Below are 20,213 nucleotides of genomic sequence, written 5' to 3'. Positions count from 1 at the left end.
CAGAGGTTGCCCCGCCCTGGGAACAAGCCCCTGCACTTGTTGACCCTTATGATGTTCACACTGGCCCACATCTCAAGCTTGCCCAGGTCCCTCCAGATGGCATCTTGTCCCTCAGGGATGTAGCTGAAGGTTTTAGGACCATTCACAGAAAGGGGAAACGAGCAGTGAAACATCACTAAAAGAAAAGATGGGGCAGCGAGGGCATAAAGAAGTATTTTTTGCAGCACTGGGGCTCCTCAATACCACATGGTCACCCCTTTGTGACATGAAGCAGGATGGGGAATGACAGAGGAACCTTCCCCTCTGCAACGGGGCACGACAGCAGAGGCTGAGAGCAGGAAAGAGCAAAGGGCAGGAGGGAAAGGTGCTGCTCTGGGGAGCCCAGCTACAGGGAAGGGGAGAGGAGCCAGAGACCCCCCCAGACCCTCTCTGAACATAAAGCACCTGCTGTTCCACCTCCCACCGCTCCTCAGCATCAAGAGAGGGACAGATGACCCCAAAACGCTGGAATGACTCTTCCCCCACTGCCAGGGTGGGCAAGGACACAAGACAGAGGCAAAAGGCCCTTTCCTGGGGGCTTTGCTGGTGGCTTGGAACCAAAACACGTAGAGGGAGAGTTGGGGTTTTTCCAGTGTGGAACTACAGCTGAGCGTGTCCTACCAAGACTGCTTTGCTCTGCACCACCCATCGCTTCTCATTGAAGTCAGAGCTCCGGAGCTGAGCTGGAGGCTGCGATACAGAGACAACCCCCCCACACTTTGATCATAAATTCTCTTTGGAGAAGAGTAGGGAAGAAATTTATATCCAGGGATCCTTCCCACAAAGACAACAGACACCTCTTTTTGCTAAGGATTGCTGCCATCAACCAGAAGATTCTTGATTCACCCCAGACTTTTTCATCCTCTGATGCTGCGATACAGAGACAACCCCCCCACACTTTGATCATAAATTCTCTTTGGAGAAGAGTAGGGAAGAAATTTATATCCAGGGATCCTTCCCACAAAGACAACAGACACCTCTTTTTGCTAAGGATTGCTGCCATCAACCAGAAGTCATTCTTGAGGCTCTTCACCCCAGACTTCTTCATCCTTTGCTGTGTTCAGAGAATCATGGAATGGTTTGGGTGGGAAGGGACCTTAAAGCCCAGTGCCACCCCCTGCCTTGGGCAGGGACACCTCCCACCACACCAGGTTGCTCCAAGCCCCCTCCAACCTGCCCTTGAACCCCTCCAGGGATGGGGCAGCCACAGCTTCTCGGGGCAACCTGGGCCAGGCTCTCACCACCCTCACAACAAAGAACTTCTTCCCCACATCTCAGCTCCATCTCCCCTCTTTCAGTTTGAAGCCATTACCCCATAACCTGTCATTACATGCCCCTGTAAAGGAAGAGGGCTGAAGAGTATCAATAAGAGGGTAACTATTATCCCTTGAGCTGGGGATTGGGCAGAATTCCCCCTGGCCCTGCTGGCCACGCTGCTGGGGATGCAGCCCAGGATGTGGGGGGTTTCTGGGCTCCTGTGCACATTTCCAGTTCATGTCCAGCTTTGCACCCCCCAGCACCCCTAAGTTCTCCTCAGGGCTGCTCTCCATTCCTTCATCCCCAGCCTCTGCTGACACCAGCGTTGCCTTGATCCAGGTCCCTTTTCCTGAGTTCTTACCTTTGCCTGTGGGATACAAGAGGGGTCTGTGAGACAAGAGTCCACCTTCATCCCTACCTACCACCAAGTGGTAGCACTAACAAGTCCTGCGGAGGGCCCAGATGGGAAATCCAAAGGCAGCATCTATCTGGAGACAGACTGGATGGTGACTCCATTCTTGCCCTTGAAGTTATTAGGGAGGAGGCTCCATTTAAACGTCCGCTAACCCTGGTGAAGATGTGAACAGTCACGACTGCATTTGCTACACTCCAGCACCCACTTCAGCGCGGCATTAATGACTACCCACTGAAGTAGGACAACATCCCTTTTCAGAAACAAAAATTAAACTCCCAACATGGATACTCTCCAGCAGCCTAAGTGCCCTCATTTGCATTCTGAATGCCAGTTAAATATGTACACAGTCCTCTGCTGTGGTACAACCTTCCCAAATCAATTCCAGCGACAGGAAACACAGAGCAAAAGGACCACCCTCCAAAGCACCCTGAGGAGCTGCCTCCAGACCATAAGCCAAGGAAATGGTGGTTGTGGGGACAGAGAATCTTTCTCCACTGGAGGTGCTCTAAGCCTTCTGGTATCTGGATGGGTTGATGGTTGGTTCCCGACAAACCAAAACCCGGTCACCATCACCGTTGTCTTCTCTGCATAAGAAAGCAAAGACCTCTTTGCAGGTCTTCTAGCAGCTCAGTGACTACCACGGTCAAGGAGCAATGCTTGCCCCAGGCAGTGCAGAAGGAGAAGGGAATGTGGAGGTGGACTCCAAGAAAAGGGCTTGGCTCACACATGGCCATAAGACAAACATCTGCTACTAGCCCAAGGGAGATTAAGAAAGAACAAAGCTGTCCTGAGATAACGAGGCGGATAAGGAGAGTCAAAGCCGGAACAAGGCAAGGGTGCATTAAGCCAGACAGGGCAGCAGGTCACAGCAGGGAGGGGAAGAGAACAATGATGGTGGAAACTCTCTGTGTTCAGCCACATGAGAAGACAGAGGGGCTGGAACAACCCACACAATCATTCCTGCTACAGAAACTAGTATTTACTTGACAGGTTTCAGCCGAGCTCTTGTTCAAACTACGTATCTGTGACACTTCCTGCCCTTCCAGAAATGAAGGGAAGGAGCTGGCTTCCCAGGAGGGCAGAGAAAGAAGAAGAAAAAAAGGAAGACCAAACCTTTATAAAAAGATAAAATTTATTGGTCAGAATGACTTTGCCCCTTGCACTTCTTGTATCAGTCCATCACAAGCGAAAAGGTGTTACAACTCAAACCCACAGGAGAAAGATGGCCATGGGGCCATGGAAAATCACCCCAAGCCAAAGCCATGGAATAGTTGGGAAACGTGACTCTCTCCAGGCAGGAGGAGCCCAGCACAAAGTTCTCCAGGGTGGTGGTTGATGGTGACTGGTTGATGGTGGAAGTGACAGTCCCACCAGCCCCTCTCCTGCCAGTTGGGGCACATTTCCTCCACCCCTCCCAGCACTGGACTTTTAAATGGATTCCATTAAGCCAGCAAAAAGGCGTTAAGTTAAAACGTAACCTCAATTTAAACTTGATTTACGTGGCTTTGGCTTGTACCAGTAAGTTTACAAGGGCAAATCACAACCACAAAATAGTTTTAAACCAGTAAAACATATCCACGCAGGACTGGAGCTCTTGTTTGCCAAACTGGTTCTACCTCTGTCAGTGCAACCTGGATTTTAGATAAAGCCTCACTCCTCTTTTTCACCTGAGGTTCTACGCTGTTTATTTCGAACTTGATGCTTCTCCACAGCATTGAGTGTGGACTCCCCATGCAGAGGGATGGTGGCCAGTTCATCCCTCCTGCTTCTTTAAACTAGTGATCAGTTCCCAGCTGGGAAGTGAGGATGGTGTCAGAAACCCCAGTCCCAGGGAAATCCTCCAGGTGCCGTGGAGGGGCACCATCCAGCAGAGAACAGACCTGACAACTGACCTGAGACACCACGGCCTTTTGTCTCAGTGCACAGGGGTTAGCTCACCCTGAAAGACTTACGAACAAAAGAACCCACAAGCACATACACATACAATTAGAAAAGATTTAATCCGGAATTTTAGAGAATTAAAAAAATAAATTATTTTAAAATAATTTTGATGCGTGTGGCCTGCTGAGTTTCCAAGCATCCAGCCCGGCCAAGGCCAACCTTCCCCTCCTCCTCTCCATCCTCCTCCCCTCTCCCAACCAGCATAACCTTTTGTGCATGGTCCTGTTCCTAGACACATTCCCATGCACCCCAAGGAAAAGAAGAATGAGCAGCTCACTACAAGGAAAGAATTTTCAAACATGTGGCTCAGCGAGACGCTTTTCCCAAATCCTTGGTGTTTTTCCTTTCCCTCTCAGGACAGGCATGAGTTCCTCAGCCTCCCACCACTTCAGTTTGCCACCCGGGGCTCTCGCTTCCCAAACATGTCCTCAGCCAAGACGGGATCAGCAGCGTTTTTCCCACAGGCAGCAGGAAGGAACACTTGTGTTTACACTCAAGTTTACTGTTCCCCTTAACTCTTCAGTCTCCCCATTCCACCACAGCAGATCCTCAAACATTTGGGATGTGCTCGAGGGCAGCCGTACGCTCTCTTCTGGTTCATATCCCCAAGTTTTTTGGCAAACGCTCAGCTGGTTCGAGCCGACACGACCTTTTTGGTGCTTGGCCCTTGTGGAGACCCTTTTTGGCCACGTACTCGGCAGAGGGCTGGAACCACAGAAGCCAAGTAAAGTGAGTTACCTAAATGTCATCGTAGGGAACTGCAAGGCCAATGTTGTAGTTGTAACCGGTCACTTCATCGTAGGAAGAGCGGCAAATAGGGAGGACACTTTCTACAGCCAGCTGGTCCACGGAGAACTCGTAGGCGTAAATGATTCCCCGGTGCCTGGACAAAACACAACAGGGACACATCACTTTTACCTTCATATTTCAACAGGGGAATCGAACAAAGTTAGAGATTGCCATAAAGGGGGTTCTAATTGACAAGCGGCTGAATACGAGCCGGCAGTGTGCCCAGGTGGCCAAGAAAGCCAACGGCATCCTGGCTTGTATTAGAAATAGTGTGACCAGCAGAAGTAGGGAGGTGATTGTGCCCCTGTACTCAGCACTGGGGAGGCCACACCTCGAGTATTGTGTCCAGTTTTGGGCACCTCAATCCAAGAGAGATCTGGAGGTGCTGGAGCGAGTGCAGAGGAGGGCAACAAAACTAGTGAAGGGCCTAGAAGACAAATCATATGAAGAACGGCTGAAGAAGCTGGGGCTGTTTAGTGTGAGGAAGAGGAGGCTGAGGGGAGACCTCATCACTCTCTACAACTACTTGAAAGGACACTGTAGAGAGGTTGGTGCTGGTCTCTTCTCACAGGTAATTAACGACAGAACGAGAGGGAACGGCTTCAAGCTCCAACAGGGTGGGTTTAGATTGAACATTAGGAAGGATTTTTCACAGAGAGAGTGGTTGGGCATTGGAACAGGCTGCCCAGGGAGGGGGTGGAGTCCCCATCCCTGGCTGTGTTTAAGGGACGTTTAGATGCAGTGCTGAGGGACATGGTGTAGGGGAGGACTTTGTAGAGTAGGGGAGATGGTTGGACTCGATGACCCCAAGGGTCTCTTCCAACCTCAATGATTCTATGATTCTATGAAAGGATCAAAATTTGACGCTTCAAAAGCTGAATATAAAACCCCATCCCTTCTGCACTAGGGCTGTCTGCAGAGTTTTATCACAGAAAACTCCCTCCTGCCTCCTTCCAGGGATCCCACTGAGCCCTGGAAGTGAACGGTGAATCATTCACGTCGGTGATGCAGAGCTGTGACTGTCATCTGCCGACACGTTTCTAATCTAGTCAGGAAGGGGGAAGGTAAGTACATGGTAGTTTGATAGCTCAATTGCACATGCTAACAGCCACCCGAGCTGCAAATACCAAAACCTGGGTTTAAATACCAGTAGTTTTCCTTTAGGAGGAGATATCATAACTAATATTTAAAGCAGGGAAAGGGCTGCAATTCTGTCTGGCTTCAGTGGCCTTTAATATTCCCTTGCTGAAAAAGAAATGCTTTGTTTTTTGAGCTCAGAAGTAAATAAAGACCCAATTCATCCATAGTTTTGAAAGTCTTTTCTTTGAACTTTTTTTATATTTTTAGATGCTATCCCCTCTCTATTACTGCTCTGCGTCATGACTCAAGTGCTTAGTGTGCCACTTTAAAAAATATAAAATAAAGCAGATCTTCCTAGGGCCAAAACTCCTGTCCTTCCCAGGCGGAACTTTTTTTATATTTTTAGATGCTATCCCCTCTCTATTACTGCTCTGCGTCATGACTCAAGTGCTTAGTGTGCCACTTTAAAAAATATAAAATAAAGCAGATCTTCCCAGGGCCAAAACTCCTGCCCTTCCTCCTTGAATATCTCCAGGGATGGGGCACCCTCACAGTGAAGAACCCCAGGTCACTCACTTGCGGTGTGCGGTCAGGTCGTCATCCGCGATGCTGGCGCCTCGGGGGGTCTTGTCATCAGGGATGTTTGCAGTGATGAGGCTGTGAGAATTAAACCACACGTGGCGGACTGGATGCCTGAAAAATAACCCACAGCCATGCGTGAGATGCCACCTGCCTTAGACCCCTAAAATCCAAATGCAGTAAAGGAATCGCTCTGGATTAATGAAGAATTACTTCAAATCAGCGCCCTCTCTATGACCAGAGGCTGGGAACCTGCACCTTTGGTTTTTTTCCTGACAGGAGCAAATAAACACAGCTTTTATCCCCATCTAGTGGGCTGTTACCAGAACACACGTGGAGCCCAGAAAATAGTTTCTACACTTGGCAGCACACAACCTGCAGGGGATGCGGGTGCCTGCTTGCTCTGCTGCTGTAAGGACCGCAGCAGCACATCCTGGGAAGAGCAGGATGTTCCCAAAGTGAAGGATAGGGACACCCAGGACCCCACAGCCCCATCCCCAAGCACTGAGCTATGGCTGATGAGAAAGGGACTGTACAGCACAAGCTAAGAGGTCTGGTTCCTTTTCCTCGAATAAACTCACCCTGAACCCCTTTAACAGCATTTATTGTTAAAGATGGAGATGACCCATTAAGATGGGTCATCTCCATGACCCTAACATGTCTCCTGTCCCTTCCCTTACATCCTGCACGTGGTTTCCATCCATACCATTGGGCTGCAGGGATGGATAACACCACACACACCTTCTTATCTAGAGAGGCCTTTTGGCTTGAAGCAATGCCTTCCGATTCCCTATATAGATTAAACAGTATTTTAAATGTTTAAACTAATGGTTTCACTTTTAGCGCACCCCCAAAGCTCAGCCTGCCCTCCTTGGCATGCTCATTAGCGCTGTTCCAGGAGACAATCAATGCAATATTGTCCTTAATGCATCAGCTGCATCACAACGGGCTTTATAATTCACAGGGTCAAAAGAGAAGGAGATAAATGCTATTAATCAATGACAACTCCAACTTGAACTTCTCTGCCTGTAAATACCTCATTCTAGCTCCTCTTTAGGGAAGATGTATTAAAAAAAAAAAGCTTGAACTTCTCTGCCTGTAAATACCTCATTCTAGCTCCTCTTTAGGGAAGATGTATTAAGAAAAAAAAAAAAAATCAGGATTTATTTTCATTTTATTAAGGGTATCACTCAGACTTACAAGGAGCTAAATCCTGGTAAGGTCTGTGTTCAGACAAAGCTGACTCCCTGGAATCGTGCCTTGATCAGCAAATCATAATTTGGCTGTAGCAGCCAACAGTCTTCTGTTAACTCCAGGATACTGGTCTCTGCTTGTACTTTCAGTACTGTCACTTCTTGTGCTTTCAGTACAAACTGGCATTTTAATATTTAAATGAGTTTAAATACCAGCCTGGCTCTGATCGTTGCTGCTAAGGGAACGTGTGAATGAGGGGAAGAGAAACCCAGGTATTGTGTAAGGATGTAGCAGAGAGAGACAGCCAGAACCAGTCGCTCTGGAGGCAGCAGCCAGGAGTCCAGCATTTTAAATCAAGGGCTCAATAAAGCAAATACTGCTTGGGGATGGGGCAGGGAGAAGACACTAACTGAATTCACAGAAAATCCAGGGGAAACAATATCCACGCTCCCTTACGCCAACTGAAGCACTCTCTTTAACTAATGAGTAAAAAAGCCTACAACAGCTAAAGGGCACACACAGAAACACGCACAGGACTCCAGGTGGGGAGGCAATCTGTTCCCAAATGGCATGAAAACTAACAGAACTCTCAGAAGCTTCAGGCATGGACATGTTAATCATTTTGGCCCTGGATCATCCCATCCTCACCTTCCTCCTGTCAGTCAGATCCCATAAACTCCCCTGCAATAGGGCCCCAGGCAGACAGCATTACCTGGCGTGCATTTCCCAGAGCTTGGTGCCCATCCGTTGGTCCCACACGCAGACCAAGCCCTCTTCTCCTCCACTGACAATCTTCCAGTCATCCATCTGTACCGCAGACACTCCCAACTGGTGGGCGTAGAAGGAGCACAAAGATTCGCTTCTGCGGAGATCGAATACCCTGACCCTGAACGAAAGCAAATAAAGAACAGAGATAAACCCAACTGTGGGTCTGCAGCCTGTGGGTTCTGAGAGCACAAGAACTTTTGGGGTTATATAGGTTTAGGACACCTGCACTGCTTTCGTAGGATGACAGCAGTCCCACAGCCACCACGGGCCAGAAACCCAACACAGTTGACGCTCTTCTTCACTCTGACTTCTATTATCCAAGAATTTTTGAGGCAGACTTTTCCTCTCTCTGTCTCCTTACAAGTCCCAGGTGACATAAAACTAAGTGAAATTTGGAGAAAGCTCCTCTGCTTGTGCCTCTCCAAATGTCAGCAAGTCCATGAGGCACAAAGTCCAGTGTTTTGGGCATATTGCTAACACATCCTGCCCCTTGGGACCTAACACACATTCACTATGGCCAAGGGGCAATGTTATTCTGAGGATCAAGGAAAGAACTATTATTACAAAGACTGAGGAAGGGACTAAGCGTGTGGAAATGCAAGAGACAAGTCAAGGGAATCAGAGGTTTATACATGTGGGTTATTCACCAATATCGAAACAAAGCCCCACAAGCACCCAAATCAGTATCTCTTCTGAAATGATTTCAAAAATGCTACCAGTGACTGTGAGCAGCTTTTAGGTAGGTCTGATCTTTCAGAAATTATTGATCACTGAGACAAGACATTTTGAAGAGAAACATACTGAAGACGAGGCTACGTTTACCCAAGCAGAACTAGAGAACAAGAGCTTAGATTTCAACCACTGCAACAAGTCCCCAAACCAGCTAAAGCTGATGGTGTTAAGTTTTAAATCCAGTATGTATCACAAAGAACTATGGTTTTTGATCCTTATAGATCAAGAGATAAAGCAAAAGACATAAGCAAATAAAAAATAATGCAGCAAGTGAAAACAGAGGTTAAGGGGAAATACTTATCTCAGATTTGAAAAGAAGCCAGAGAAAGTTCCTCCCAGCTGATGGCTATCAAGAATGAAACCATCAGGTACACATTAATCTCCAGGAGACAATCAATGCAATATTGTCCTTAATGCATCAGCTGCATCACAACGGGCTTTATAATTCACAGGGTCAAAAGAGAAGGAGATAAATGCTATTAATCAATGACAACTCCAACTTGAACTTCTCTGCCTGTAAATACCTCATTCTAGCTCCTCTTTAGGGAAGATGTATTAAAAAAAAAAAGATCAGGATTTATTTTCATTTTATTAAGGGTATCACTCAGACTTACAAGGAGCTAAATCCTGGTAAGGTCTGTGTTCAGACAAAGCTGACTCCCTGGAATCGTGCCTTGATCAGCAAATCATAATTTGGCTGTAGCAGCCAACAGTCTTCTGTTAACTCCAGGATACTGGTCTCTGCTTGTACTTTCAGTACTGTCACTTCTTGTGCTTTCAGTACAAACTGGCATTTTAATATTTAAATGAGTTTAAATACCAGCCTGGCTCTGATCGTTGCTGCTAAGGGAACGTGTGAATGAGGGGAAGAGAAACCCAGGTATTGTGTAAGGATGTAGCAGAGAGAGACAGCCAGAACCAGTCGCTCTGGAGGCAGCAGCCAGGAGTCCAGCATTTTAAATCAAGGGCTCAATAAAGCAAATACTGCTTGGGGATGGGGCAGGGAGAAGACACTAACTGAATTCACAGAAAATCCAGGGGAAACAATATCCACGCTCCCTTACACCAACTGAAGCACTCTCTTTAACTAATGAGTAAAAAAGCCTACAACAGCTAAAGGGCACACACAGAAACACGCACAGGACTCCAGGTGGGGAGGCAATCTGTTCCCAAATCGCATGAAAACTAACAGAACTCTCAGAAGCTTCAGGCATGGACATGTTAATCATTTTGGCCCTGGATCATCCCATCCTCACCTTCCTCCTGTCAGTCAGATCCCATAAACTCCCCTGCAATAGGGCCCCAGGCAGACAGCATTACCTGGCGTGCATTTCCCAGAGCTTGGTGCCCATCCGTTGGTCCCACACGCAGACCAAGCCCTCTTCTCCTCCACTGACAATCTTCCAGTCATCCATCTGTACCGCAGACACTCCCAACTGGTGGGCGTAGAAGGAGCACAAAGATTCGCTTCTGCGGAGATCGAATACCCTGACCCTGAACGAAAGCAAATAAAGAAGAGAGATAAAACCAACTGTGGGTCTGCAGCCTGTGGGTTCTGAGAGCACAAGAACTTTTGGGGTTATATAGGTTTAGGACACCTGCACTGCTTTCGTAGGATGACAGCAGTCCCACAGCCACCACGGGCCAGAAACCCAACACAGTTGACGCTCTTCTTCACTCTGACTTCTATTATCCAAGAATTTTTGAGGCAGACTTTTCCTCTCTCTGTCTCCTTACAAGTCCCAGGTGACATAAAACTAAGTGAAATTTGGAGAAAGCTCCTTTGCTTGTGCCTCACAAAATGTCAGCAAGTCCATGAGGCATGAAGTCCAGTGTTTTGGCCATATTGCTAACACATCCTGCCCCTTGGGACCTAATGCACATCCACTACGGCCAAGGGGCAATGTTATTGTAAAACTAAGTGAAATTTGGAGAAAGCTCCTTTGCTTGTGCCTCACAAAATGTCAGCAAGTCCATGAGGCATGAAGTCCAGTGTTTTGGCCATATTGCTAACACATCCTGCCCCTTGGGACCTAACACACATTCACTATGGCCAAGGGGCAATGTTATTCTGAGGATCAAGGAAAGAACTATTATTACAAAGACTGAGGAAGGGACTAAGCGTGTGGAAATGCAAGAGACAAGTCAAGGGAATCAGAGGTTTATACACTTGAGTTATTCACCAATATCGAAACAAAGCCCCACAAGCACCCAAATCAGTATCTCTTCTGAAATGATTTCAAAAATGCTACCAGTGACTGTGAGCAGCTTTTAGGTAGGTCTGATCTTTCAGAAATTATTGATCACTGAGACAAGACATTTTGAAGAGAAACATACTGAAGACGAGGCTACGTTTACCCAAGCAGAACTAGAGAACAAGAGCTTAGATTTCAACCACTGCAACAAGTCCCCAAACCAGCTAAAGCTGATGGTGTTAAGTTTTAAATCCAGTATGTATCACAAAGAACTATGTTTTTTGATCCTTATAGATCAAGAGATAAAGCAGAGGACATAAGCAAATAAAAAATAATGCAGCAAGTGAAAACAGAGGTTAAGGGGAAATACTTATCTCAGATTTGAAAAGAAGCCAGAGAAAGTTCCTCCCAGCTGATGGCTATCAAGAATGAAACCATCAGGTACACATTAATTCCAGAAAAGGCCAAAACACACTTGTTCCAACACATTAACTGTACTTTATTCCATACCCCTGCTACGATCCTAATGGTGTTGCAAGTCTTTCCTTTTCCTTTCTCAAACAGAGATTGCATCATATGATTTTACAAATAACACGTTTCAGCAACTGAAAGAAAAGGCAACAGAAGAGTCCAAAACTCCAGCAGAGCAACATCCATCTGACATGGAGAAAAACAGGCTGGAACAGAGCGAGGAGCACGCTCTGTGTGGCTCCGCAGTCACCCTGAGGAAAACCCCACACAACAGTTGCTGATGGCGAAAAGAGATTTCTCGCTTTCTCCAACTCCAGCAGAGAGAGGCTTTGGCTACATATGAGAGCTGTGCTTTGGGTAAGGATGGGGGATTTTGGAAGTGTTCACACCCAGCACTCTCCCTGTCCTACTGCACGTGTTCCGCACGGCAATCAAAGCTTCTTCTGTTTGGTGAGCACAGTTGGAGCCAAAGATCCGATTGTGTCCTGCTTATTTCATTAGCAAGGACCCAGGTTTCAGGCAGGTGTCCATTCTGGCACACCCTTGGAAGAACCAGAGGCACACTTGAGCTGTTTAGATGTGCTTTAAAAAAAAAAAAACAAAAAAACCAGGAAAAGCATTTTGCAAGCCTAATGTGATGCTCTAATGCAGACCTGGCAGGGCCTGCCCTCTCCTGCCTCAGCAGCTGGGCTCAGTGGGAGCACATCAGATCCATCCCAGCTCACAGGTGAAGGTGTTCTCAGGCTCTGACTCTCCTTTTAGACTATCTAAGAAGCTCACTTGCCTTCAGGAGAGCATGGAATGCACGTTTTGATCCACATCTTTCACTGATGTTACACACTGGCCTGGCCATACGTTTGCTCTCCCAAGGCTACACTCCTTCTCAGGGGGACCAAGGAAAAGGCTGCTCCTGCGCAGAGCGTCAGCACACGCTCCCTGGTATCAGATCTCCTGCCAGCATGAAGCACAGCTCAGCAATCAAACACATCAGCAATGCTTCAGGAGTATTTTTTTTGACGGAAAAAGATTTTACAGGCCTTTCCAAAAACACTGCACTTCAACGGGGTGGTCTGTGTTACTTCTCAAAATCACGGCTTCGAATAAAAGAATAGCATGTACTCACAGAAACGTGAAAGTGCTGTATTTAATTCCAGCAATACCTTTCCCTGCTGGCCCTCAGCAGTTGGAACTCCCACAGCAAGGTCTCTATTTCATACACTTGCTCCATAAAAAGGCTACAGAGGTCCAAGCCCCATCCCACCTGAGGACACCCAGCACCTATTCATGGAATCATAGAATTCTCCAGGTCGGAAGGGACCTTTAAAATCATCTAGTCCAACCATCAACCTAAACCTGATAAAAACCCTTTAATACCCTTCAGGCAGCACCACGAGGAACTGACCTCTGAGACACCCCTTGGCTTGTCTCCTGGATGCCAAACTTATTTGCTGAATTATTGATTCCCAATTTCTTGCTATTTTAGTGATGGGCAACCCCTGAACTCAGTCCCTGCTTGAGCTGAAACACTGAAAAGCTTTCCAGAGGGGAAAGGGCACAGACATTTACTCTAGTATGAAGGGAGCACATTTCAATCTCACTTAAGGGATACCAGCTTTATCTACTGATAAAGAGAGATCAAAATTGTAGGTTGTTTTACTGGGATGCTTTGGAAAATCAAATATCTGCTTTTAGAGGAGAAAAACTCTCAAGCATTCAATTACACACGTCAAACTTCAGATATTTCCTTTCTCCTCTTTGCTGAGGAAGTGTGTGGTTTGCTTGCGCTGCCTATTCACCGAGAAGGCAAAAAAAAAAAAAAAGGCAAAAAAAAAAGCTGTTTGACAAAATAATCATTTTTGCAAGCTGCTGCACTGGCGGGACGGAGGTCTGGGATTTGGCAAAGGGAAGTATCCGCCTTACAATCTGATACCCACCACCACACCAGACCACCACCTGCAGCCTGGTGCCCAGCGCAGAAAGGAGGAGGGAAGGAACTGGGAGCCATTAGAGACTGGCTCCTCGCCATCCCACATCTCCTTTGGTGCACTGGATCAGACCCCACAAATAACTAGCCAAAAAAAGAAAACCTAAAAATTGGACTCAAAGGGTCTTTTTAAGCACTTTAATCCTTTCGCGCTGACTGTTCCCAGCGCGTCCATTCCTGGCACCAGATATTGTGCAGGGAAAATCCTACTCCCCAAGCCAAGGAGTTAAAGAGAAAGCTGCTAATCAGCTAAATAGAAGCTGGAATCTGTTCATATGAAAGTCTCTTTTTTTTGTCACCTGAGGGACAACACAGTGTTCCGAAATACACTCTTGACATCATTTGGCAGACGGACCCATCTCATCCTACATGATTCATCCCTTAGGTTATTTTTTTAATATCAGAAAGTGAGCTTTTAAATGCCAAACTAATTTTGCGGGTGGTGGTGGGGAAGTGGAAGATATTCCAAGTGGTCTCGCTGGGCTGTACACCAACTGCGTCCACCAAATGGCTTAAAAAGAAAGTCTTCCCATGGAGCCTCCTGAAACAAAGCAAACTGGCAGCCACATCCAACTATTACCTAATATTTTGTTCCTGAAGTTCACGCAGGCTGCATTTGAAGCATTAGAGGAGAAACAAATTCTAGCAGGTCCAGCTGTAGGACAGCAGGACGGGAAGTCAGCTCATTTGAGATGGGTTACCGCTCCTGGTAGCACCTACCTTCTGTCCTTATTGCCTGTAACAAGCATGTTTGGAGGACTGTTCTGGAGGTTGACACACGTAAAGTCACCCATGGAGTTGCCCATCTTCTTCAGACACTGACTTGTTTCCAGATTGTAAAGAAGAATCTGGCAGAAAGAGAACAAACACCGGCTAAATGTAGCACGGGCACAACAGCTACATTTTGCTGTGGCATAAAGCAGCTTCAGAGACAGTCTGCAGGACTTGTTTCTCAATATTCTAATCCATAACCAAGATATAGATCTGTCCCTATTGAGAAGGCCAACAACATAGCCTCAACAATCAGGAAACACAGTTTGACAATGGAATTTATCGAGAAGCAGGGATACAAGGCTCTTGCCAACCAGTATGGGTATGGGAACAATCAGGAAACACAGTTTGACAATGGAATTTATCGAGAAGCAGGGATGCAAGGCTCTTGCCAACCAGTATGGTTATAGCTCTCAGGCAGGCAAAGCAAGCCATACAGATTTTTTCCAGGTCAAGTTTTTAAGGCTTACGAAATCACAGAATGCTATGGGGTTGGAAGGGACCTCTGGAGACCACCCAGTCCAACTCCTGCCAGAGCAGATACACCCAGAGCAGGTCCCACATGAACGTGTCCAGGTGGGGTTTGAATGTCTCCAGAGAAGGAGACTCCACCACCTCCCTGGGCAGCCTCTGCCAGGGCTCTGCCACCCTCAAAGTGAAAAAGTTCCTCCTCATGTTTTGATGGAACTTGCCTCAAAGTGAAGAAGTTCCTCCTCATGTTCTGATGGAACTTCTAATTTTCAAGTTTGTGTCCATTTCCTGTTGTCCTGTCCCTGGGCACCACTGAAAAAACACTGGCCCCATCCTTCTGACACCCTCCCTTTAAGTATTTATAGCCGTTAATCAGTTCCCCCCTCAGCCTTCTCTTCTCCAGACTAAACAGACCCAAGTGCCTCAGCACTTTTTTCCCCTCATCAGAGAGATGTTCTAGTCCCCTCATCATCTTTGTAGCCCTGTGGAAAAAGAAATATTTAGAAGGTTTAGACAGATGGACTGTGGAAGAAAGATTCAAATACAGGAAAAACCACAGAACAGAACCGAGCACTGACTCAGCGCTGACAAGCCCTGCTGATGGCTTCTGCACAGATCCTGCCGCAGAAACAGATGAAGAGAAATATTACGTCTGAGGTGGCAGCTCAGATGGGAAAGGAATGAAAACAACCCTGATTTTAAGCAGCATCCAAGATGATTTGACCAGAGACTGGAAGGGAGGAATGAGCTGTTTTCCGTCTCTGCACCCTCTTCTCCTTTAATCACGTTCCCTCTCTTCCCTGTGGGGCCACGTGAGATTTACCTATTTGGGCCTTTCAATTTAGGAGAGCAAGTATTTTTAGAAGCAGAAAAACATACTGGTCAAAGCCCCGTGGAGCTCAGCACGGTGCCTGGTTTTCTGTAACTTCATAAACATTATTAAATTTCATGGTGATGCGTCTTTAATTTAAAAGAAACTTATGACCATGAAAAGAGTAATGGTTGTTAAAACATCAGAAAAAAACCTTATGGCCTCCATGGCAACATCAGCACGGCTATGTCAACGTCACATCAATATCCTTAATGTCTACTTCCCTCATTATATCCACACGCAGTTTAATAAGTAATTACACTACCTGTACCTATCATTCCAACATTTGCCAAAACACCACAGTGATGCTGCCTGGCCTCTCCCTTCCTATCTGGGCCATTTGAGTCAGCATCTGAGAGGTTGAATTAAGAGAGGAGAAGATCATTTCGTGATGGACACCTCCAGGCAACAAAAGGAACCTTTACAAATCTCTAGGAGTACTGAGAGGAGGGCAAAGACTGCAAGTTTCCTCCATTTGCCATTTCTCCCAACTAAAGAGCAGGCATGGTTTTATTCAGACGTATCATCAGCTCCCTGTTAGAATCAACACATTCAGACCCAACTTCCTCAGTTGCTTATAATATTTACAACCTCCCAACCAGCTCCCCTTCCCAGCCTCGTCTCTGTGAAGCTCTATGCCTCAAACCCCAGTCTTCAGCATGCAATTTTTCATCCTTAACAGCCAAAAAAGAAAAGCAATTTTAGCCAAGCTCTGTAAAGCAAGAAAGACTCTACCTTTGTAGGGAGACTTAGGACATAAAAGTTGCTAAAAAATTAATTTAAGCTTCCGTACCTACAAAAAAGCTGTTACAAACTGCCTGAAAATGTTAGTCTTCAAGGTAAAGACCAATTTACAGCCTGTTCTCACTTGCAGCACTGCTTCCAACTGCTCACTAACCAAACCCAGCGATAACGACATTCTGGCAAAGGTCCTTTGCACGGTTTTCAGTGCAAAGGAAATTAATATCTGTGCCTGGCAACCAAATTCCTCCTTGGAAAAGTTCTGAAGAAAAGACAAAAGTCAATAAACTGCTGAATTCAGCTTACAAACAATAAACAATTGGGTCAACAGCGCCGTGTTCCAGCTCCCAGTTGAGCCCCTGAACCAGCCCTTCCCAGCTGCAGGGTAAGCTCTGGAGAGGAGAGGGCCAAGCGCTGCCTTCTCAAAAGTCCCCCAGGGCTAATACTTAAAGTGAACATCCATAAACTATTAATTTCTCTAAATGACCATAGCTCCCATCTATCCTATAAACATACGAGACATACTTGAGAACTCAGTTATGGCCATGAAAGACTATAATGAAAAATTGCTTCCATGTAGCATTTAATGATTCCCCTGTTTTACATGGGAGCAAGTACTACACGTTCTCCTTCTTGCAGTCTCACTTTTAGACCTGTGGCAATCCCCCTGTGTAGGCAGCACCAGCCGAAAAATTATTTATTTCTCCTCACATAACTTGTAGATGGCCACCGATTTAAAGTGTTTGTATCTAAGAAAGAGAATCTGTAAAAAATAAAGGTTCAGATCCACAGTAGTAGGAGAAAAGCTTTCGTCTTATCTTCTCCTACTCCCTCCAGGTTCTTCCCTTCTTGCATCAGACTCCATTCTTTTAAAGATTGTTGGGTTGTTTTTTGAAATATTATAATGCATATGTGTATTTCTAGCCAATTAGCTCTATCACTGGAATAAAGATTTCAGGTTTTACCTATCTTTAAATTCAACTTCTGTCTTGAGCAATTTTATGGTCTGCAAATGAATTTCAAAACCTTATCCTGACAAAGCGATAGGTAAAGCAACATAAAGAACTCAGAATGCTTTTTTTAAGTCTGAATAATAATTTCTTGATGACAGGGGTTTTAAAAGCATACTGATGACAACTTTGAAGTTGCTAGAACGCTTCTGATGAGCTCTCCTATAATATCCCAAGGCAACAAGGATTTTCTTTACAAAGGCCAAGGAGAAAGAATGAAAATACCTGGTCAATAGGGACTTGAAATAAGGGCCTGGATGTTAAAGGGCAGATAAAGCATAAGATCTTTAGGAGGTTTATAATCCTATAATGCACACTGCAAAGGGATTACCCTTTTAAAGATATTTATAATCCTATAATGGACACCCAGGACCAGTGACCTAATAGGTACCGAACTGAAGGTAAGTGAACCAAGAGCATTTGGGTGTGAAATGAAGTCCCCTGGGATAACACACTAACGAGCATCCCTTCCCCCCGTGGGACCGGGGGACACAAGGGAGGAAAAGCATTAAATACTCGGTGCAGATGTACCAGGACCCAACGCGCAAAATAAAAAGTGTTACCTATTAACATGGTTCAAATGAAAAAGTCTAAGTTATTGGGTAAGAGCCAAGCAATCTCCCAGAATACTTAATAATTCAACAAGCCAGAAATAGCCAGAGTACCTTTACCATTATGTTTAGTTAAAGACCACAGAGATTAGAAAACACATTATCCATCTCAGAGGCGATTCTTTCCATGTTACAAGTCCCTTAACGACCTTTACCATCCCTCCCTCTCTCTCTCTCTCTTTTAATAAGGCTGAGCAAATGGGACTTCATTTTATCCGATTGCCACAGACTAGTGGTATTAATTATTCATGCCCCTACTCTCTCTTTTGTTAAGGCAGTGCATTAGACTAATTCCCCTCTTTACTGCGTGAGTTGGGCAAGTCTCAACCTGTGGCCACTGCTCCCGGAGAGATGCGCCCAGAAGCTGGCCAATTCACAAGCCCAGGCAGGGGAAGAAAGGAAAAGTTGCTGTACTTGAGGAAACCGCAGAGCGGTGGGTACAGGGAACTCTCTTTAAATGCTGTCCAAGAACTCGAGAAAGAAGACTAAATTAATTCACAAAGAATGAAAGTCCCTCTAGCCAGAATAGCTGAGCTGTGAGCTTTGTTACATCTTGCAGCTAAGTGAGGTCAAGCATGGTCGATGTACTCTGGTTGAGATACTTCCAAGAAAAACCAAGGAACTGAAGGAAATGCTGTTGATGGAACTCTTCCATGCATGTCCAATACCCCAGCAGGTGTTTTGGGATCCTGTGTTGTTGGAGATGTCTTTTTTGGACGGAACATTAAAACAACAAATCCCCAAGCACTTGTTATCAAAGAGCCTGTGGTACTTTCAACAAGAGCAGGGGTGTTCAACCCACTGTCCTGGCTGAAGGCCAGCAGACAACTGCTTTGTCAAAGAGCTCCTTTCCCTCCCCAAGCCCGTTTCTGCTCCTCGTCAGAAGTCACCACATCACACACCCGGTAAAAACCGAGCTGTCTCTCAGAACTGGGCCAAGCACTCTGTATATATGGAATATTTCATTCTTATTTAGACAAAGTATTGAACGGAGTAGCATAAATATTAGCAAAAGGTATACCGTAAAACCACACGCAAAACCTACATCCTTTTCCTTATCGAATAACACACAGGATACATTAAAGAACCACTTTCTCCAACAGAACCATCTAGGATGGAGGTTTCTGTCATTTTAGAGAGAGAAGATCAAAACAAAAAAGAAATCTGAGTTGCCCAAAGATGCAGAGGAACAAGCAGCGAGACTGGGAACAGAATTTCCATTTAATTTCAGATTATGTTTCTCCACCTTTCCTTCTGCCCATCCCTCTGCCAGCTAGAAAAAACATTGCCTAAATACACACAAATATTGCCAACAAAAGAAAGGGTGGTGAAATTTCAAGTCCAGCATGAATAAGAGGTGATCTGAGTTTTGCTCAGGTCAAACCCCTTCAATTCAAAGGGTATCTATAAAAGCCACCAGGCTATTTCATCTGCATTTATTTCATCTGCATTTGCGGCAGAAGTCATCAAATTAAGTACAACATATGGTACACAATGCTGCAAGTTTGAATTTTATTCCTAAAAGGATGTGGAAAAAAAAATATAATAATTTTCAAAGTTTACAAGCCTCAGGGGCACAGTTTCCCAGTGCAAATGTATTGAATTGCCTACTGTAAATATGGCACGTAACACTGCAACAACAACAAAAAAATTTGACTATTAACAAACGCAAGGTCAGCATATTGATACTTTGTACACAGAGATAAGTGTTCTGGCTCCATAAATTTAAGGATGAGCTAAGATTTAAAAGGAGCAGCTGAGGGAGACAGACAGACAATCAGAGAGAAAGAAAAAGAGTAAATCATACACAAAACAGCCAGTAAAAAAAAAATAAATAAAAAAAGCAGTTAATATACATGAATAATGGATGTTTGATTTAAAAGCAGTTTACTCCAATATGATGTAATTTTTGACAATCAGCCAGAGAGACTATTTTGCAAGTTCTTGCCAGATATAAGTCATTGTGTAAAGCTGGTAACACAACCGTTTCTCCGAGCATGTGGAAAATTGACTTTCATGCCATCCTAAAGGTGACTTTACACTGGCAAACGAGAGCTCTTCATTTCGCATGCGCTGAGCTGCGCCCGGCAGCCTCCAGCAACGCTTACGGACCCACACAGAGGACGGCGAAAATAAAGAGTCTGAAGGGCTTGCAGCAAATCCAGCAGCTGAACAGAGCCAGCCACGCACACTACATGGTCCTTCAAACATCTCCACCTGCTGAAAAAGTTACACACGAAGCTAAAAACGAGCGTGGTTTGGTTTTTCTCCTTTTAAGAGTTCATCTGGAGTTA

General features: G+C 45.6%; 1 protein-coding gene across 4 annotated transcripts in view; it reads right to left on the bottom strand.

The window, feature by feature from the left end:
* Window positions 1-2,825: 2,825 nt before the first annotated feature.
* The window catches only part of FBXW8 (F-box and WD repeat domain containing 8), a 60,615-nt gene continuing 43,227 nt past the window's right edge, over window positions 2,826-20,213 (bottom strand). For all 4 annotated transcript variants that reach the window (XM_014964867.1, XM_014964875.1, XM_014964880.1 and 1 more), the window contains 4 exons: window positions 14,165-14,292; window positions 10,115-10,288; window positions 6,098-6,214; window positions 2,826-4,535 (listed from right to left, as the gene is read on the bottom strand). In XM_014964867.1, the coding sequence (XP_014820353.1) occupies window positions 4,391-4,535; window positions 6,098-6,214; window positions 10,115-10,288; window positions 14,165-14,292 (564 nt within the window). In that variant the 3' untranslated portion in view covers window positions 2,826-4,390. The remainder of the gene's footprint in view (window positions 4,536-6,097; window positions 6,215-10,114; window positions 10,289-14,164; window positions 14,293-20,213) is intronic.

This window comes from Calidris pugnax, unplaced genomic scaffold, assembly GCF_001431845.1.
Source record: "Calidris pugnax isolate Ruff unplaced genomic scaffold, ASM143184v1 scaffold32, whole genome shotgun sequence".
NCBI classification, from domain to species: domain Eukaryota; kingdom Metazoa; phylum Chordata; class Aves; order Charadriiformes; family Scolopacidae; genus Calidris; species Calidris pugnax.
The sequence above is the reverse complement of the archived record's forward strand: the minus strand, read 5'-3'. Positions and strand labels throughout refer to the sequence as shown.